At 55.6% G+C, this 15,129-nt stretch overlaps 2 protein-coding genes and 1 long non-coding RNA gene across 5 annotated transcripts; 1 reads left to right on the forward strand and 2 right to left on the reverse strand.

The window, feature by feature from the left end:
• Positions 1-898: 898 nt before the first annotated feature.
• Positions 899-1,527, reverse strand: LOC134551958 (interferon lambda-3-like). Its single transcript, XM_063400090.1, has 2 exons — positions 1,234-1,527; positions 899-1,156 (listed from the first exon to the last, which is right to left on the reverse strand). Exons 1-2 carry the CDS (start codon positions 1,432-1,434, stop codon positions 899-901), a joined length of 459 nt encoding a protein of 152 aa, XP_063256160.1. The 5' UTR covers positions 1,435-1,527.
• LOC134551959 (uncharacterized) lies at positions 1,036-5,710 on the forward strand. Its single transcript, XR_010080728.1, has 2 exons — positions 1,036-1,175; positions 1,536-5,710. It is a non-coding gene; the product is annotated as an uncharacterized LOC134551959 (long non-coding RNA).
• A 147-nt stretch (positions 5,711-5,857) lies between these two features.
• Positions 5,858-11,516, reverse strand: LOC134551957 (putative methyltransferase DDB_G0268948). Of its 3 annotated transcripts, none has more exons than XM_063400086.1 (7): positions 11,362-11,516; positions 10,002-10,130; positions 9,572-9,732; positions 9,110-9,323; positions 8,407-8,507; positions 8,144-8,281; positions 5,858-7,658 (listed from the first exon to the last, which is right to left on the reverse strand). In XM_063400086.1, the coding sequence occupies exons 2-7, from the start codon at positions 10,110-10,112 to the stop codon at positions 7,568-7,570; spliced, it is 816 nt and encodes a 271-aa protein (XP_063256156.1). In that variant the 5' UTR covers positions 10,113-10,130; positions 11,362-11,516; the 3' UTR covers positions 5,858-7,567. The 3 variants fall into 3 exon arrangements, with proteins under 3 accessions (XP_063256156.1, XP_063256159.1, XP_063256158.1); XM_063400089.1 differs by lacking the exon at positions 11,362-11,516 and adding an exon at positions 10,629-10,653; XM_063400088.1 differs by lacking the exon at positions 11,362-11,516 and adding an exon at positions 10,597-10,621.
• Positions 11,517-15,129: the final 3,613 nt, after the last annotated feature.

Here is a 15,129-nt window from a genome sequence, read left to right on the forward strand (position 1 = left end):
AGCTTTGGACAGCAATGTCCTAAAAACATCCTCCCCCCACAGATGGTGGCTGTACGGAGGTCCCAGAGAGGGATTTCTTGCAAGCCTTCAGAAGCGAGCGGTGAAATCGGGAGCAGCGCCAGGAGCTGGCATCCCACATGCGATCCCAAAGGGGATCCCAAAGGAGGTGCTGAGAAGCAGAAGTGCCCCGCTGGAGCCGAACCCCGAGTTCCACAGGGAATTCCAGCCACGCGTTCGGGCTTTCCCCGCCCTCGGCAGGTGCCGGCCCGCGGGCGTTTCCCTCCGGACGGGTTTTCATTGCCTGGGGCGCTGCTCCTGACATTGGGTGGGCAGCGCCCGGGGCATGGCCAAGCGGCAGAATCTGTTAAAGCTTTCCAAAAAACCCCAACATCCAGGCTTTTTTTCCTGTCCCCGACCCCAGATTAAACGCAACGAGGTTCCTTTTGGGCAATGTCCTTGCAAGGCGATATCTGTGCTATGGTATTGCAGAAAAGCACAGTAGAAACACGTGATGGCAGCTTATCTGTGGTTAACTACTTTAGTTTTCATACTAAATAGCACATAAAAAACGATTTACACAGGCAAATATGCAGAATATACTCTTTAATAAATAGCAAGTAAAAAAATAGATTTCCTTACAAACATTTCGCGAACAACAAAAAAAACCCCACAAAGGTACTCTGTAAATACGAATATTCACATTCTTTCGGGAACGGCATCACTCTGCCTTATCCCGAGCCAATAATTTAAAAGGCCTTAAAAAAAAATAAAAATTGTTTCCGCAGCTCGCGTAAGTAAGAGAAAGGGTTAAATAGTTTAAATAGGCAGTAACAGCGCAGCGCAGTGGTTTTTTCCCGGCTCTCGGGGCGTGCCGGGGGCGGTGCGGTGGGCCGGGCGCTCAGCACTTGTCCTGGAGGGCGGCGCAGCGCAGGTTGTCCAGCACTCGCAGGACGTGCAGGATGGTGGTGGCCCTGAGGCACGCCGTGTCCTCGGCGCTGTCCTGCGGCGGGGAGAGAGCCCGGCTCAGCTCCGCGGTGGCGCCGCGGCCGGCAGCGCCCACCCCAGAGCCCGGCACCCGACTTACTGCTCGCAGGGCCGCCTGCAGCTTGTGCAGCCAGTGCCTCAGCCTGCCCGAGGGCTGGTGCGAGGGATCCACCTGCGGGGAGAGCGGCTGGGTAAGGGGCAGCCCCGCAGCGCGGCCGCGGGGCCGGGCGGGGCAGGGGCTGGGGGGGCACTCACACAGCTCCGCACGTCCTCCCGGGCCTGCGTGAAGAAGTCCAGGGGCCGCCGGCGCACCTCGGCGAAGCTGGGGGCGGCGGGGAGCTCCAGCATGGCCGTGGTGAGGTTCAGCTCGGCCGCCACCAGCACCACCCGGTCGGACATCTGCGGGGGGAGAGGCCTGGTTAGGGACCCGGAGCGCCAGGGATGGAGCATGGGGGTCTCGGGGACCTGCCCGGGGGTGCGGGTGCAGGTGGAACCGGCTGGCAGGAGAGGTGTGCCCCCTTTTTACAGCATCGCCTCGCTCTTACCGGCAGGTCTACGGCGTTCCATTTGCGGTGGAAGAGCCTGGTGTTGCATTTGTGGTTGTTCACCTGCAGGCATAAACCAAGAGAGAGACTGAAAAACTCTCGTTGCGACTTCTGGCTATGTTGTACAACCCCGACCAGCTTTGAGGGGTCTGAAACCAGGATGAAATTTGGCCCAGCATCCTTCACGTCCCCAAACACCCTTGGAAAACATCTTCCCCATCCCCAACCTGCTGCAGAAAACATGCACCTTGTCACTCAGGTCTTGAATTCAGCATCCCCTCTGCCTTGGCCCCTGCCAGCCCACAGCCCCCTGTTGCCAATAGTACTCACAAACTCTTGTCTCATCATGTCCACAGCCTTCTGCTCCTCGTGTGCAATGTTCTGGTACTTGGACAGCCTGCAGCCCTTCCTCAGGGTGTCATGGGGAAAGGCAGCCCCCAGGCTGACCCCCAGCACCAGCACGAGCAGCAGGGCGAGGCTGAGGCGCAGCATTTTGGCAGCGAGAGCTTGACAGTCGGCGATGGGTTACGATGGGGTGAGGAGGCTGCGGTGCAAGGTGCCACAGAAGATGAACCAGAGCAGGACTCCAGGCAGGATTCACCAAATCTCAGATGCAGAGGGGCCTGACAGGTGCCACGGGTGCCTTGTTCAGATCTGCAGAGCTGGTGACTGTCCCAGGGAGATGCTTTGCCTGGCTCCATCTCCACCTTTTTATCCCTGCCTGGTGCTTTCATATTCGTAGGAAAACCCAGGGCTGGTAGAGCTGGAAACAAGAAAATGAAAGTGGTGCAGGGAATCTCCGCTCTGTTACCTGCCCGGCTGCCTCCAGCCCTGCTGCCTGCTCCGCCTCAGCCCGGGATGCCGAGGATGCTGGGGCTGGGGGGGGAATGCTGCTGCCAGGTTGTGGCTGGCAAGTGAGGGGGACACCCTACCCCATGCTGAAAGCTGTAGGAGACACCTGGGGACAGCAGGTTCACGAGTGACAGGAGGGTTTTGGTGCCTCCTGAGTGGCAGCAGGAGTTCAGGCCTCAGTTTCCCTGTGTGGCAGGGAGGGGGCATAAGCCGCAGCCAGGAGTGGGCACTGCACAGCTTTTGTGAGCTTTTATGGCCGTGTTATCCTGAGGGACCAGGCTCACCCCCAAAGCAGGGGGAAAAGGTGAAAGCAGAAGCACTTCCACCTGAAGTTTTCCAGGTGGGACACAGAGCTGTGGAGGGAGATGAAGATGAGCAGGGCTGCCACCCTACAAGCCACTGGAGCTGGCTGGGGTTTCCTCCCTGTTCAGCCTGGAGACACAAATAGGGTGTATTGACATCCCTCTGCTGAAGCTGGAATGGAACCTCTCAGCAAATTGTCCTCCTCTCAAGGGAACCTCCTGTGGTCACTGCTGTGCTTTTAGTCTTGTGCTTTCATTAAGCATTAAATACAAAAAATTAGGGCAATACCTGGATCTAAGAAGCCAAGACAGTAAGAAAGTAGAAGGCATAAATGTACTTTGCAGGGCCTTGCACAGTGGCCACAGAACACTCCAGGAGGCCCCAATTTTGATGTCGATATTTGGAAATAAGTGCTGATTTCAGAGTCCAAGAAAAGAAGTTCTTGTGGAAGCATGTGTAAAGGTACACACCTGTGGCTGAGCAGAGTGGCAGGGATGTGGTCATGGAGGTGGCTGGGACCTCTCGACATCATCCAGCCCAACCTGGCTGGCCTGGCAGGATCAGCTGGCACGGGCTGCCCAGGACAGTGACCAGCTTTGAGCATCTCCAAGGATGGAGTGGGCACTTCACAGCCTCTCTGTTTTTCTTGTGTTCAGATGGACTTTCCCCAGTTCAGCTTGTGCTGTGCTGTCACACCACCATGAGCCCCTGAGCCTCCTCCCTCAGCCTTTCCTCATGGGAGAGATGTTCCTGTCCATCATCTTCATGACCTTGATTGGACTCCCTCCAGTCTCTGCCATGTCTCTCTCCCACTGAGGAGCCCAAAACTGGACCCAGCACTTCAGGGGTGGCCTCACCAGCACTGAGGGAAGGGAGGGGAATCATCTTCCTTGGTCTTCTGGAAACACTCCTCCCAGCGCAGCCCTGGACACCATCCACCTGCTTTCCCACCAGGACACTTTCCTGGCTCATGTTCAACCTGGTGCCCACCAGAACCCCCAGGTCCTTTTCTGCCCCGCTTGTTTCTCTCTGGGCAGCCCCAGCATGTGCTGGTGCCTGGGGCTGTTCCTCCTCAGGTGCAGGACTTTGCCCTTCCCTTTGCTCCTACCAGAGGCTCCTACCAGCCCACTGCTCCAGCTTGTTGAGTCCCTGTGGACAGCAGCACAGTCCCCTGCTGGGTCACCCACTTCTCCCCGTTTGGTGTCACCACTGAACTTGGTACCACAAGGGTCCCCTGGGCCTCATCACCCACATCATTCATAAAGAAATCGAGCAGGACCAGGTGGTGACTCACAGGGTCCATCCAGCCCTTCTTGAGCTCTTCTCTTGCTCCAGCAGCATCCCAGAGGGCTCAGATCTTTCCTGGAAAACCATGGTGGAGATGAAGAATGGGAGGGGCCAGCATGGGCTGGACAGTGGCTTGTCCCATTTTATCCAAACTGGATGCAGAGACAGCTTGGAGAAGAGCTGGGACAGCAAAACGTGGTGCTAAAGCCCAGAGCGTGGTGGGCACAGGTTTTCCAGTCATGGATGTGGCCACAGGACCAGGCTACCACCCAGGCTGTGGGGTGGTCAGTAATCAAAAGCCTGAGCCCTGGTGTGGGCTGGGGTCTCTTGCCTGCCCTTTTGGTGGACAGGACAATGGCTCTGCCTTTTCTTTCTCTCCCATTAAAGAAACCCACTGGAGATACATTTTTATTCAACACAAGAAGATTAATGATCAATGTAACTGTGAAATACAAGTCCAAACCTGCATAAAAAAGTACACTTCTGTCACCCAAACAGGCACAGCTCAGCTGGAATAGAGGGTACCTTAGCAGAAAATCCCAAGAGATGTAAAATAAAAGTGGCCCCCAGTGAGAAAGGGGTGATCCACCACCAACCACGGTCCCACACCACCGATCCCTGCCAAGACACTTTCGGGTCACCCATCAGGTCACAGAGCAGCATCACATCGTCGTGGGACAGCTTTGGCTCCTGTTTCCCATCGCTGTGGCTTTTCTCTCCCAGATGTCATTTCTGTTTGGAGAAGTAAAGCAAAACCTCATCTCTTCGCACATGCAAAACGAAATTCAGAGGCGTCAAAGAAAAGCTAAAGCTGTGGGGACGAAGTCAGGCCGTGGGCACAGCCCCCAGTGCTCACGGCAGCTGGGATGGAGGGATGAGGATCTCTCCTGGGCACCTTGCTCAGATCTTTGTGGCACCCCCAGCCAGAGCTGAGCCCCCAGGGGCCTGCCTGAGCAGCAGCGAGGGGTTTTCTTAATGAGATGGGGCATTGCCATGCTGGGCTTTGGTGCGTCTTGCCCAGCAATGTCCCACTCCACCACTGCCCAGCCAGCAAAGCTGGGCTGCATTGGCCACAGCTCCTCCAAACCGTGCCAGTGCCAGCTCCTGCCCTGGCAGTGGAGAGTTCCCCAAAGCCAGCACAGGCTGCGGACATCACACTGCACCCAACAGAGTCTGCAGGGCACTGGGAACATCACACTGCACCCAACAGAGTCTGCAGGGCACTGGGGACATCACACTGCACCCAACAGAGTCTGCAGGGCACTGGGGACATCACACTGCACCCAACAGAGTCTGCAGGGCACTGGGGACCCAGCACAATCATCACTGCCGGTGGTGCTGTGCCAGGAGAGCAGCACAGATGGGGACGATGGAGTCGCTTCCTTGGGTTCACCCAGCCTGAAGGCTGGAACCACTCAAGCTTGCTTGGAGGCAGAAATTCCAGGTGTGTGGGATTTCCAGGTGCGAGAACAAAAGTGAAACCTGACTGTGGACAGGGCTGGCGTCAGCAGCGGGTGAGGCAATGGCTGTGTGGTGACTCACGGGTTCCTGCACAGCACAGGCGTGGGAAAGCCGCTCGCCGTGGCACTGGAGTGGGTAAGGATGAGCCCAGATGGCTCCTGACCCCAGTGGGCTTGTCTGGGAGGAAGTGACTCCTGCTGAACCGACTAAAGTCTGGGTAGAGAAGACAGAAAGAACAGAAAGCGTGCCCCCAAAAAGCCAGGTTTAAAAATAAACCCCCGGGTGATGTGTGGGAGCCCTGCCCGTGGCCCGATGGTGCCAGGACAGGGGGCATCAGGTGGGCTCTGCTCATCAGCCATCACGGACCTGTACCTGCCAGCCCAGGGTGTCGGTGCCACCAACGTGCCCTTCAGCACCTCCCAGCACGTGTGAGCTGCAGCAGCCACTGCAAGGGGCCGTGCAGCAGAGCAGCTGGTGATGCAATCCCTGCTGCTACATGATGCCGGTGCAGGGAGGGAAAGGCTTTTAAATTGAATTTGAGATGTAATTAGCGAGCAGACTTAAACTTGTTTTAAACTTAAAGTGAGGAAAAAAAACCAAGCGCTTTTCCCCAGAGCCTTTTTGCCAGCAGTGTAGGGACATGGGATGTCGCCTCCTGGGGGACCCTCCCTGCCCTGGAATGTCTGCAGGTATGCACCTCACAGGGACGAGCCCTGCCAGCACAGCCGGGCCTTCCCCGGCCCAGGCTGCCCCTCAGGCCATCGGCATCGCAGCAGTGGTGCCACCCAGTGCCACCCAGTGCCACCCCGGGCAGGAGCGACCCCTCAAGCTCACCCAGCAAGGGAGGCCTGAGAGCTGCTGCTGGCCCAACCCAGCCTGCCCCTGGAGCAGCCCCTCAGCCAGGGACAGCAGGGCTGATCTGGGATTGCTGCTCCAGCACCTGGCGTGGACACAGAGCCCAGCCTCCCATCCGAGATGGGCTTCCCATGCCATAGCTGTCCTTCCAGGACCCCAGCACCTTCCTGGGGGGACTAAGGGGGGCAAAGCCTTTGCTCTCCACCCTGGGCAAGCTGAGAGGAGCTCAGTGAGCACCCTGAGAGGCCAGGACCTCAGCAGAAGTACCTCTAGCCCCTCTCAGCCCCCTCCAGGTGCTCTCTCTGGGGCCAGGAGCAGAGGTGGCACTTCACCTTTCTTACTAACGCACTGGCGTAGAACAGTGAGGGCACAGCCCTGCCCATGGTGAGAGGCAGCCTTTCTTGCCAAGGATAGGAATTACAGGAAAGGGAAAGATCCCTGCAGAGGGTGGGTCTGGACTTGAAATAGCCAGAAGGTAAACAGGAGGTGACCTGTGCCATGGTATGCCCAGCTTTGAGCCCTCACGTCTCCCCTTGCCTCTCCCAAAAAATGCAGCCTCTAATCTTCCCTTTGCAGTGTGGGTGGGTGACTGGGCACACGCCTCCTTCAGCAATGATCCCATAAAGGCTCCTGAGCTGTTCTGGGGGGCCTCACTAGGGCCAAGGCACTCCTGGGACAGGTAAGGTGCTGACACCTGCACCAGGCAGCAAGGCACCAGGCACGGGGGCACAGTGTGGGTGAGAACAGCCCCTTTCCAGGGCAGCCTTCAAAGACAGTGCACAGCTCCTCGCTTAGCTGGGGCAGGGAAAGGGGTCAATGGCCTCTCCTACCCAAAACCCACTCTCCCCATGGAGCAGAGGGGCACTAAGGCCATCAGGACACTCAGTGTCAATGTAGCACAGTCATTCCCACACCAGTGGGTGCTCCACAGCCTCTTTGTAAAACAGGAACCGCAGGCAACATTTTTTCAGCTTAATTTTTAATATTATTAATTGTGTAAGAAATGCAGTGAGTTGCTCAGCTGTTCCTGTGATTCTCTTCCCCACGTTATTAAACCAGCAGTCCACAGTGGGACATTTCCAGTGGGCAGACTGCAGGACCAGGGTGGACAGGAACCTGAGGGGCATAAAACCCCATCTGCTTTCCACAGGAGACCAACATTTCAATCAGCAAAATCAGCACCAATCTTCCCAGGGAGTAAGAGCAGTTACAAGCAGGGTTTTAGGGGACAATCCACCCTCTCCTTCCCCTGCAGCACCAGGTCAGAAGGGTTTGCTCTCTCAGCGTCCCTTGCACCCCAGCACGCAGACGTGCCTCACCCAGAACTCCACTGGGGTCTCACGAGAGGAAACTCCCATCGTCTCCAGCATCCTGAAAGGACAAGCACAGGAAGGGGCTCACGCTGCCCAGACATCTCCCACCCCACGTGAGGCAACACCCACAACCAGAGACAGATCTCTCCCACCCACAGCACAGAGGGGGGATGGCAAACTTCCAGCTGCTGCACAAGGCTTGTTCTGGTCAGTGAATAAATGAGCAGGCATCCCTTCCCAGCAGGCCCTCGTTGGGGCTGAAACAGATGGGTGAAGATGCAACCACCAATGTTTGTCATGCCCTTTGCCAATTAAAAGCGAGGTAAAGAAATTTCATGGATGCATCGGTGCAAGCACATCCTACTGCTACACTGGCTTAAAATTTAAGGATCTGGTGTTTCGCCCCAGACAAGTGTCCACCCCTGGGGGAAAGGAGGGAGCACATCCCTGCACACTTGCAGAGTCTGCAAAACCTCCCTCTGCATGCACTGTACAGCACAGGGCCTCTACATCCTGCTTGTTTTCCCAAGCAGTTTTTCTCACCTCTTTTCAGTCTCTTGGAGGAGGGATGTTGCAGCTTTAGGGTCCTTGTTCTTAAAGGTTTGATACGGAGAGGCAGACTCCATGTAACCAACCACACCCTCAACAGTCATGGGAATTGGGTCATAGATATCAGTGATTCTGCAAGAGACACGGGCAAGAAAGGAGCATTGGCAAGTTAAACCTCAGAGGCAGGGGAACACAGACAACAGGTTGACATGGTGATGGATAAAATATCTGACACCATCAAAGGTGGCTCTGCTCACCTCTTCTTGTCTGGGAACGGCAAGGCCTCAAAGATCTCTTTGTAGTTGTCCAAGACATATTTTAGTCTGTCATGTGCGTATTCTAAAATCTTGTCCCAGCACTGGAAGGATGGTGTATTAAAAACAAACACAAAACCACTGAAGTTCTCAGATGACACTTAACTCAGGTTTGGGTCTGCATCCAGTACATTCATATATGTCCTCTTTTTTTAAAGACTTGTTGCATTAAAATACACCAAAGTCTTGCTTAATGTCAAGAATTCAGGGATTCTTTTATAGAAATTAGGCTCCTATCTGCCCTGCACAGCTCTTACTCATAGTGGAAAGTCTCCTTTTATCCAGTTTTTAAAACACCCTTTGTCCAGGAAGATTCCTACAAAAAGGACTACTTCCCAACAGTTTGTACTTCCCAATCTTTTCTCTGCAGCACGAAAAGTCTCCTGGACAATACCAGCTCCCAGATCTGCCCTGGCACCCTTCTTACCCTCACCAGAGTCTGCCCTATCAGTCCTCACGTCCCTCTCCTCATGGAGAGCCCTTTGTGGAAGTCTCTAAATCCTGCCTCAGCCTTATCCCTGCATTTACCCGTCCCTTTGCCCCAGCCTGCGTTAGGATCCCTCCTGTCGTACCCGTCAATCCCATTCCTTCCCCTCGGCATCCCCGTGTGACCCATTCCCTCTGCCCTGCGGTTTTCCCAGCTCACCTCCCTGAAGATTTTGGTGAGCTTTTCGGAGCAGTCTCCGTAACGCAGGCTCATGTCCACGGTGTAGGTGCTGATGGCCACGCAGCCGCCCGGCTTCAGCACGCGCTCGGCCTCCCTCATGAACTTGTCCAGGTGGAACCAGTGCGCGGCCGTGAACGACGTCAGCACGTCCACGGAGCCTGCCTGGAACGGCAGCTCCTCTGCAGGGCACACGCTGCAGGGAAGAAGCCCTGTGTCATGTGGGAATTACAGAGAGGGGTGTGGAGCCAGCGGGTGTTTTTGGACGGTTTGGGATGCAAGGCCATGGCTTCAAGTCTAGGGTAATACTGTTCCCACCAGGAATTCCGTCAGAAGGAATCTTTGGTGCCAGCTGGCTCTTACAACAGTCATACTCACACACCACCACCTCCATGTGAGGAGCTGAGTTCTGCCCTTGGCTGAGCGTGCTGTGCTGACACTCACAGGTAGGAGATGTTGGGCATGCAGGGGGTGTCCTTGGCCTCCTGGACCTGCGCTTCGCTGATGTCCGTCCCCACCACCTTCTTGAAGTGCTCCCCGAGGAAGTGGGTGCCCTGTCCAGAGCCGCAGCCGACATCCACCGCCAGCTCCGCGGGGATTGCTTTCTGTGGGGAGGAGTGGATGTGTCTCAGTGGGCAGCCAGCCAACTCCTCTGCCTGTACCCCATTCCCTCCCCCAGCACCCACTCAGGAACAGCCTTTCCCTGGCAGAACCTGTGGAAGGCCTCTTCTGTGCCCCCATCTGGCCATGAGCCCTGCTGCTTTATCTTTCCCTGAGGCACCAACCAAAGTGACACTCCCAGCAAGGCAAACACTGCCACCCACAATTAAATGCCGCTTGGATTTTTCCTCCAGCCTGGCCGTACCCCGCTCACCTTTTCCTGCAGGTAGGAGAGGATGGTCTGCTGCAGCTCTTTGCCTGGTGCAAACCTGTATTTCTGGTAGACGGCCGCATGCCCTCTGCCCTCGAACATCTGCGTGGCCATGCTTGCCTGAGCTGGCACCTGGGGGGAGGCAGCGAGCCGGGGATGTCACTCGGGACCAAACTCCTGCCGCCTCCTTAGCACCGAAGCCTTCACTTCCTGGCGGGGCCGCGGGGAGGACTTTGCCCGTGAGGCTCCAGCAAGGGAGCGTGGACCTGCTCTCCAGGAATCCCTCCCACAGCCCTGAGCTAATCACAGGAGCAAACCAGCGCTGTCCAACAGGAAAAGCTTTCCAGGTTTTTACACGCTCCATAGGGAGTGTTTAACTCCTTTGCTTCTGCCACACCCCCTCGGCTGTTTTCTCAAATAATTCACTGAGCACTGAAGCAGCAAAACTACCAGTAAAACATTTGGGGAGGTGGTGGGGGGTGTTGGTTGGATATTTTTGCCTTTTCTTTAAAGGAAATCCATTTCCTAGTATTAGCAACACAGTCACAGCTCCACTTCGCGCGTTCTGAACCGTGTGCTATTTTTTAGCCCTTCCCACCCAAAAGCCGCTGATCCCACTGAAGCCATCACCACGCCTGGAGGAGACGGGGGCCCTCGGCGCAGCTCAGCCGCAGGAGCCAGGGCAGCTCCGCGGGCACGGCGCTCCCCGGCACGGCGCTGCCCGGGCACGGCGCTGCGCGGGCACGGCGCTGCGCGGGCACGGCGCTCCCCGGGCACGGCGCTCCGCGGGCACGGCGCTCCCCGGGCACGGCACCGCCCCGGGCACGGCACCGCCCCGGGCACGGCGCTCCCCGGGCACGGCGCTCCGCGGGCACGGCGCTGCGCGGGCACGGCGCTCCGCGGGCACGGCGCTCCGCGGGCACGGCGCTCCGCGGGCACGGCGCTCCGCGGGCACGGCGCTCCGCGGGCACGGCGCTCCGCGGGCACGGCGCTCCGCGGGCACGGCGCTCCGCGGGCACGGCGCCGCCCCGGAAGGCTCCAGCCGTATCCTGTCCGTGCGAGAGCCCTGTCCGGGGCAGCCGCGGCTCCCGGGGCTCGGCACCGACCGCAGGCGCTGCTAGGAGGGCTCCGTGCCCCCTTTCCCGGGAAAGGACACCCGCTCGTGTGCCCGCAGCGAGTCTATCGAGCGACACACAAATGCAGCGGGAGATGAAGGGTTATTCTGCCTCCGTACAGGAAGAGATGCTGAACCGCCTGAGGGCTGGAGCTCCCAGCAGGGAACAGCGGCGCTGCCAAAGCGCTTTCTGGAGGGATTTCCACGCGCTCCGAGGAGCCTTTTCCCGCAGCCACCCCCGCTCCTTACCCCGCACCAGCAGCTCCCAGCGCCTCCCAGTCCGGAGCTGCGGGGCCGGGCGAAGGGGAAGGCGGGGGAAGGCGAGGGATGGCCGGCGCCGCCCCCGGCACTGCCCGCCCGCCCCAGCTGCGCTGCCCGGGCGGCATCGGGGATGAAACCCGGGAGGGACCTCAATGCCACCGAGCTCCTGGAGCCGAGCCTCAGCCTTTACACACCTCTGCGGTTACTAATTACATGGTTACAGCTTTCAGAATGCCCAGGGATCCCGGGAATGCTCAAGCAGCCTCCGCATCTCAGGGAGCAGATGCAGAGCCCAGAAGATGCTGCGAGGAAGCAGAACGGGCAGCCAAAGCCATACCTACAGAGTTCTGTCTGCGCTGAAGTTCCCTCCTGGTGTCCAGCAGAAAGAGTCCCCAACACCAGCACTTAAAGAGCTTAGAATGCTGGTATTGCAGCTCTAGGCAGTTCACCCTGATTCAGGGCAGGATTTTACCCCGTCCTCTGGAGGGTAATGTTAATTCCGTGAGGCCAATGGAGCTGTGGTTTGCTGGAAGCACAGTCCCTTCAGTCTGTACTTTGCACAGCACTCATGGGTCCATGCTATTTAGCACAGCCTTTAAGCCACTCCTAATTTTAAGATAAATCAGTGCATTTACTCAAGGACTGAAACCAGAGGCTGGCTTGAAGCAGTTTCCTAAACCAAAGCATGGGTTGGAGTTCCTGGGCTTGTGTCCTGAATATTTTATTTGGGCCACCTGCTGCTTAATTGTGCACCAAGAGCAAACACCACGCAGTCACCAAAGGCCCCAGTGTTTTCATTACCTGGCTCTTTGGGGTTTGGACAGCCCCACTTTGCCTGTGTTTTGCTGAGAGTACCACTGCAGACAGGGAGGGGGGGATGTCCCAGGCCTGAGTCCCCTGGCCTGTTCTGAACTCGGGCTGCTCTCATGGGCAATGCACAGGTGATGTTTCACTGGGGCTACAGCTGACACCAAACACCTGCAGGAGAGCAGAACACCAGGCAGGCACAGGCTGCAAATGGCACCAGGCCTTTCCTCAGCCCTCCCAACATCTGGCACACCGGGTTCCGCTGCCTTTGGCTCCCTCCTCTGTCTCTGCTGTGCTCCCCAAGGGACAGCTCCTCTGTGATGGCCCTGCACCATGCAGAAATAAATTTATCTCCTCAAGGTTTGGGTTGCTGAGCCTTAGGCCAAATGTGGGTTTACACATCAGGCACAGAGAACCAGACACTGTCCATCATTCCTGCCTGCCCACTTATTAAATCCAAAGGAATGCCAAAGAGCTCTGGGGTCTTCCCAGCTTGTTCCCCAAACCTTCAGACCCTATGGATTTTAATTATATAGCCACATCCTGGATTAATAGACCTTCATTGGGAATGCATCTCATTCTGAAATTTATTAAAACTGAAAAAATGAATCAATCTATTTTAGGGGACAAAAAAGCCAAAGGTTACTCCTGTCAGTCCTCCTGTGTCCATTGGTATTTTTTACCAACAGGTTTACCTGTGGATGGATTGCTTGGAGCTAAAGGAAGAGAAGGCAAATGGCACCATTACCCTGCTGCTTTTAATTTACAAATTTAATCTTTTAAAATTTCATTTCAGCTTTAATTGACTCAGAAGCTTTTTGCTGGAGCACACAAGAGGGAGGATACCCACAGGGCTGGGTGGGCTGGGGGCCACCTCCCCATCCCCAGGATCCCCTGATGAAATTGGTGATATTTCTCCTACCTTGTGGAAAACTTGATTTGATTTTAAGGTCTTAGTAAGGCTTTGTCTCTTGGGAGAATCTCCCCTGTTTATTTGCTCTCTGATGGAAAAGGAACAAGATTTATTATCACAACGAGGAATTAAGGGATTGGAAGATAGTTGGCATTTCTTCAAGGTTCTTTTAAAACCTAGAGGGCTCAGACTGTAAATTAATGAAGAACATAATTCTCTTGTCTTAGAAGCAGTGGGGTATGGATAAGGTTCCGTGTAGGGAAGGGAGTTATCCACAAATCAGGGATGTCTCTGTTGATGTGTTAGAGCTGTGCCTCAAGATCTCAGCAGGCAGCAGGGCTATCCCTGCCATTTGCAATCCAGGAAAAAAATCAGTGTTTGTGTCAAAAGAAAGCCCAGACGAACAAGAGACCTTGAAGATCAAGCGGAGAGGGGAGGGAGAAGGGAATTCCCGCAGCAGTGACTATTTTGGGGAAGTGCATCTGTGCCTGTGCAATTCCCGGATCCTCGCAGCGGCAGTGCTGGTGATTGTGGTGCTCCAGCACACAAGAGGCTGGAGGGGAAATAAAGGCAGGCAGGGACACGCTCAAGGGCAGAGGAGGAAGCCTGCAGAGGAGAGCGCCCTTGGCTTTGCAATCCCACCTTGCCCCTCGGCTCATCCGGCCGTAAATGCTTCCTGATAGAATGACTGATGAGCAGGGCTGGGAGCACGGGCTGAGAGCAGAGCCCAGCACTGGCAGCTTCCAGAAACAACAGCAGCAACCCCTCCTCCCACCATTCCGCCTTTTAATTAAGGAGGATGGGAAATCTGGATGTGGAGCCAGTGAATTAAAGGAAATTTAGAAGTCTAAAAATTGAGAATCTGTGGCTGAGCAACCTGAGATCTCCCATTCCCCACACAGGGGCCGGGTCCACTGCTGATGAATTAACAATCCTGGAATAAAAGGAGGGAGAGAAATGTGAGCTCAAAATGATCTTATTTCACCTTTCCCTGCACGCACACACTGGGCACAAGGATGCAGTGGCTGATATTTTTATATCTGCTCGCATAAACAAAAAGTGCAGTGGCGTCAGGAAGCTGCTGAACTAAAATTAAATAACTCTTGGAAAGAAATTGCTCTGGGTCTAGCTGATGCCTGATGGGCTGTTCTCAAATGAAGACAAATTTGTGGTGATTAAACAAGATCCAGGACCATCTTAATTCAGAGTTTAGGCTTTTCCTCCGTGGGGTCTCAGCCAGCAATGTGATAGGATTGTAAGACAGTGAAAGGAGTGAGAAGGAGATGTCCTTAAAAACAAACTGTGGGCCTGATGGTAAATAAGGGCAGATATGGAGGGGGGGAACCATAAATTCCACAGGAACTGACACAGACTGTTACTCACTCAAGACTGGGCTAAATCTCTGGGTTTAGAGAAAAAGAACAGAGACACGAAGGAAAAAGAGTAACAGGAGGGTGGGGGGTACACATTAGAAGGGATCTCAGGTATTAGGTGTTTTGGAAAGTCTGTACCTCTCAAGTACCTCAGCTAGTGGGGAAAGAGAGAGGGAAATGCAGCCAGGAAAGTAGCATAAAAAGGAGGCTGCATCCCCTAAAAATTTGAGAGACCCCAGGGGAAGTACCTGATATCCTCTCCCTTTATTCAAATAAAGTTACAAGACTCCTCTGTCTCCTTTTTGGACATACACCTCTGGTGTTTGGGGATTAATTTTCCTGACAACAGGGAGAAAAAAAAGAGGAGCCAGCAATATTTTTGGCTCTTCTCTTTCTCCTCAAAAGCCCCTGCACCAGGAGACAGCCAAGTCCATCCCCCCTGCCCATTTCCCATTGCAGCTGCCAGGATCACAGCCCTGTGTCCCAAAAGCCAGGTGGGAACAGGCCTGGAAGTGCAGTGGTGCAGAGGGTTGGAAAAAGGGGATTTTGGGGTTCTGGCCATGCTGTGATGGCCAGTGATGGTCTGTTCCAGTGGGGGCACAGGGGCTGGAGGCTGCAAGTGCAGTATGGCATCGAGGAGGGTGCAGGAGGGCACAGGTGTGA

This window comes from Prinia subflava, chromosome 6, assembly GCF_021018805.1.
Source record: "Prinia subflava isolate CZ2003 ecotype Zambia chromosome 6, Cam_Psub_1.2, whole genome shotgun sequence".
Lineage (NCBI taxonomy): Eukaryota > Metazoa > Chordata > Aves > Passeriformes > Cisticolidae > Prinia > Prinia subflava.

Bases quoted from the DNA above. Each gene is read 5' to 3' on its own strand.
- LOC134551957 (XM_063400086.1), bottom strand. From the start codon at position 10,112: ATGGCCACGCAGATGTTCGAGGGCAGAGGGCATGCGGCCGTCTACCAG. The intron at 9,733-10,001 runs GTGAGCGGGGTA...TCCTCCCCACAG, and splicing joins TCTCCTACCTGCAGGAAAAG to AAAGCAATCCCCGCGGAGCT. The intron at 9,324-9,571 runs GTGAGTGTCAGC...TCTTCCCTGCAG, and splicing joins ATGCCCAACATCTCCTACCT to CGTGTGCCCTGCAGAGGAGC.
- LOC134551958 (XM_063400090.1), bottom strand. From the start codon at position 1,434: ATGCTCCATCCCTGGCGCTCCGGGTCCCTAACCAGGCCTCTCCCCCCG. The intron at 1,157-1,233 runs GCCCCCCCAGCC...CTCTCCCCGCAG, and splicing joins ACGTGCGGAGCTGTGTGAGT to GTGGATCCCTCGCACCAGCC.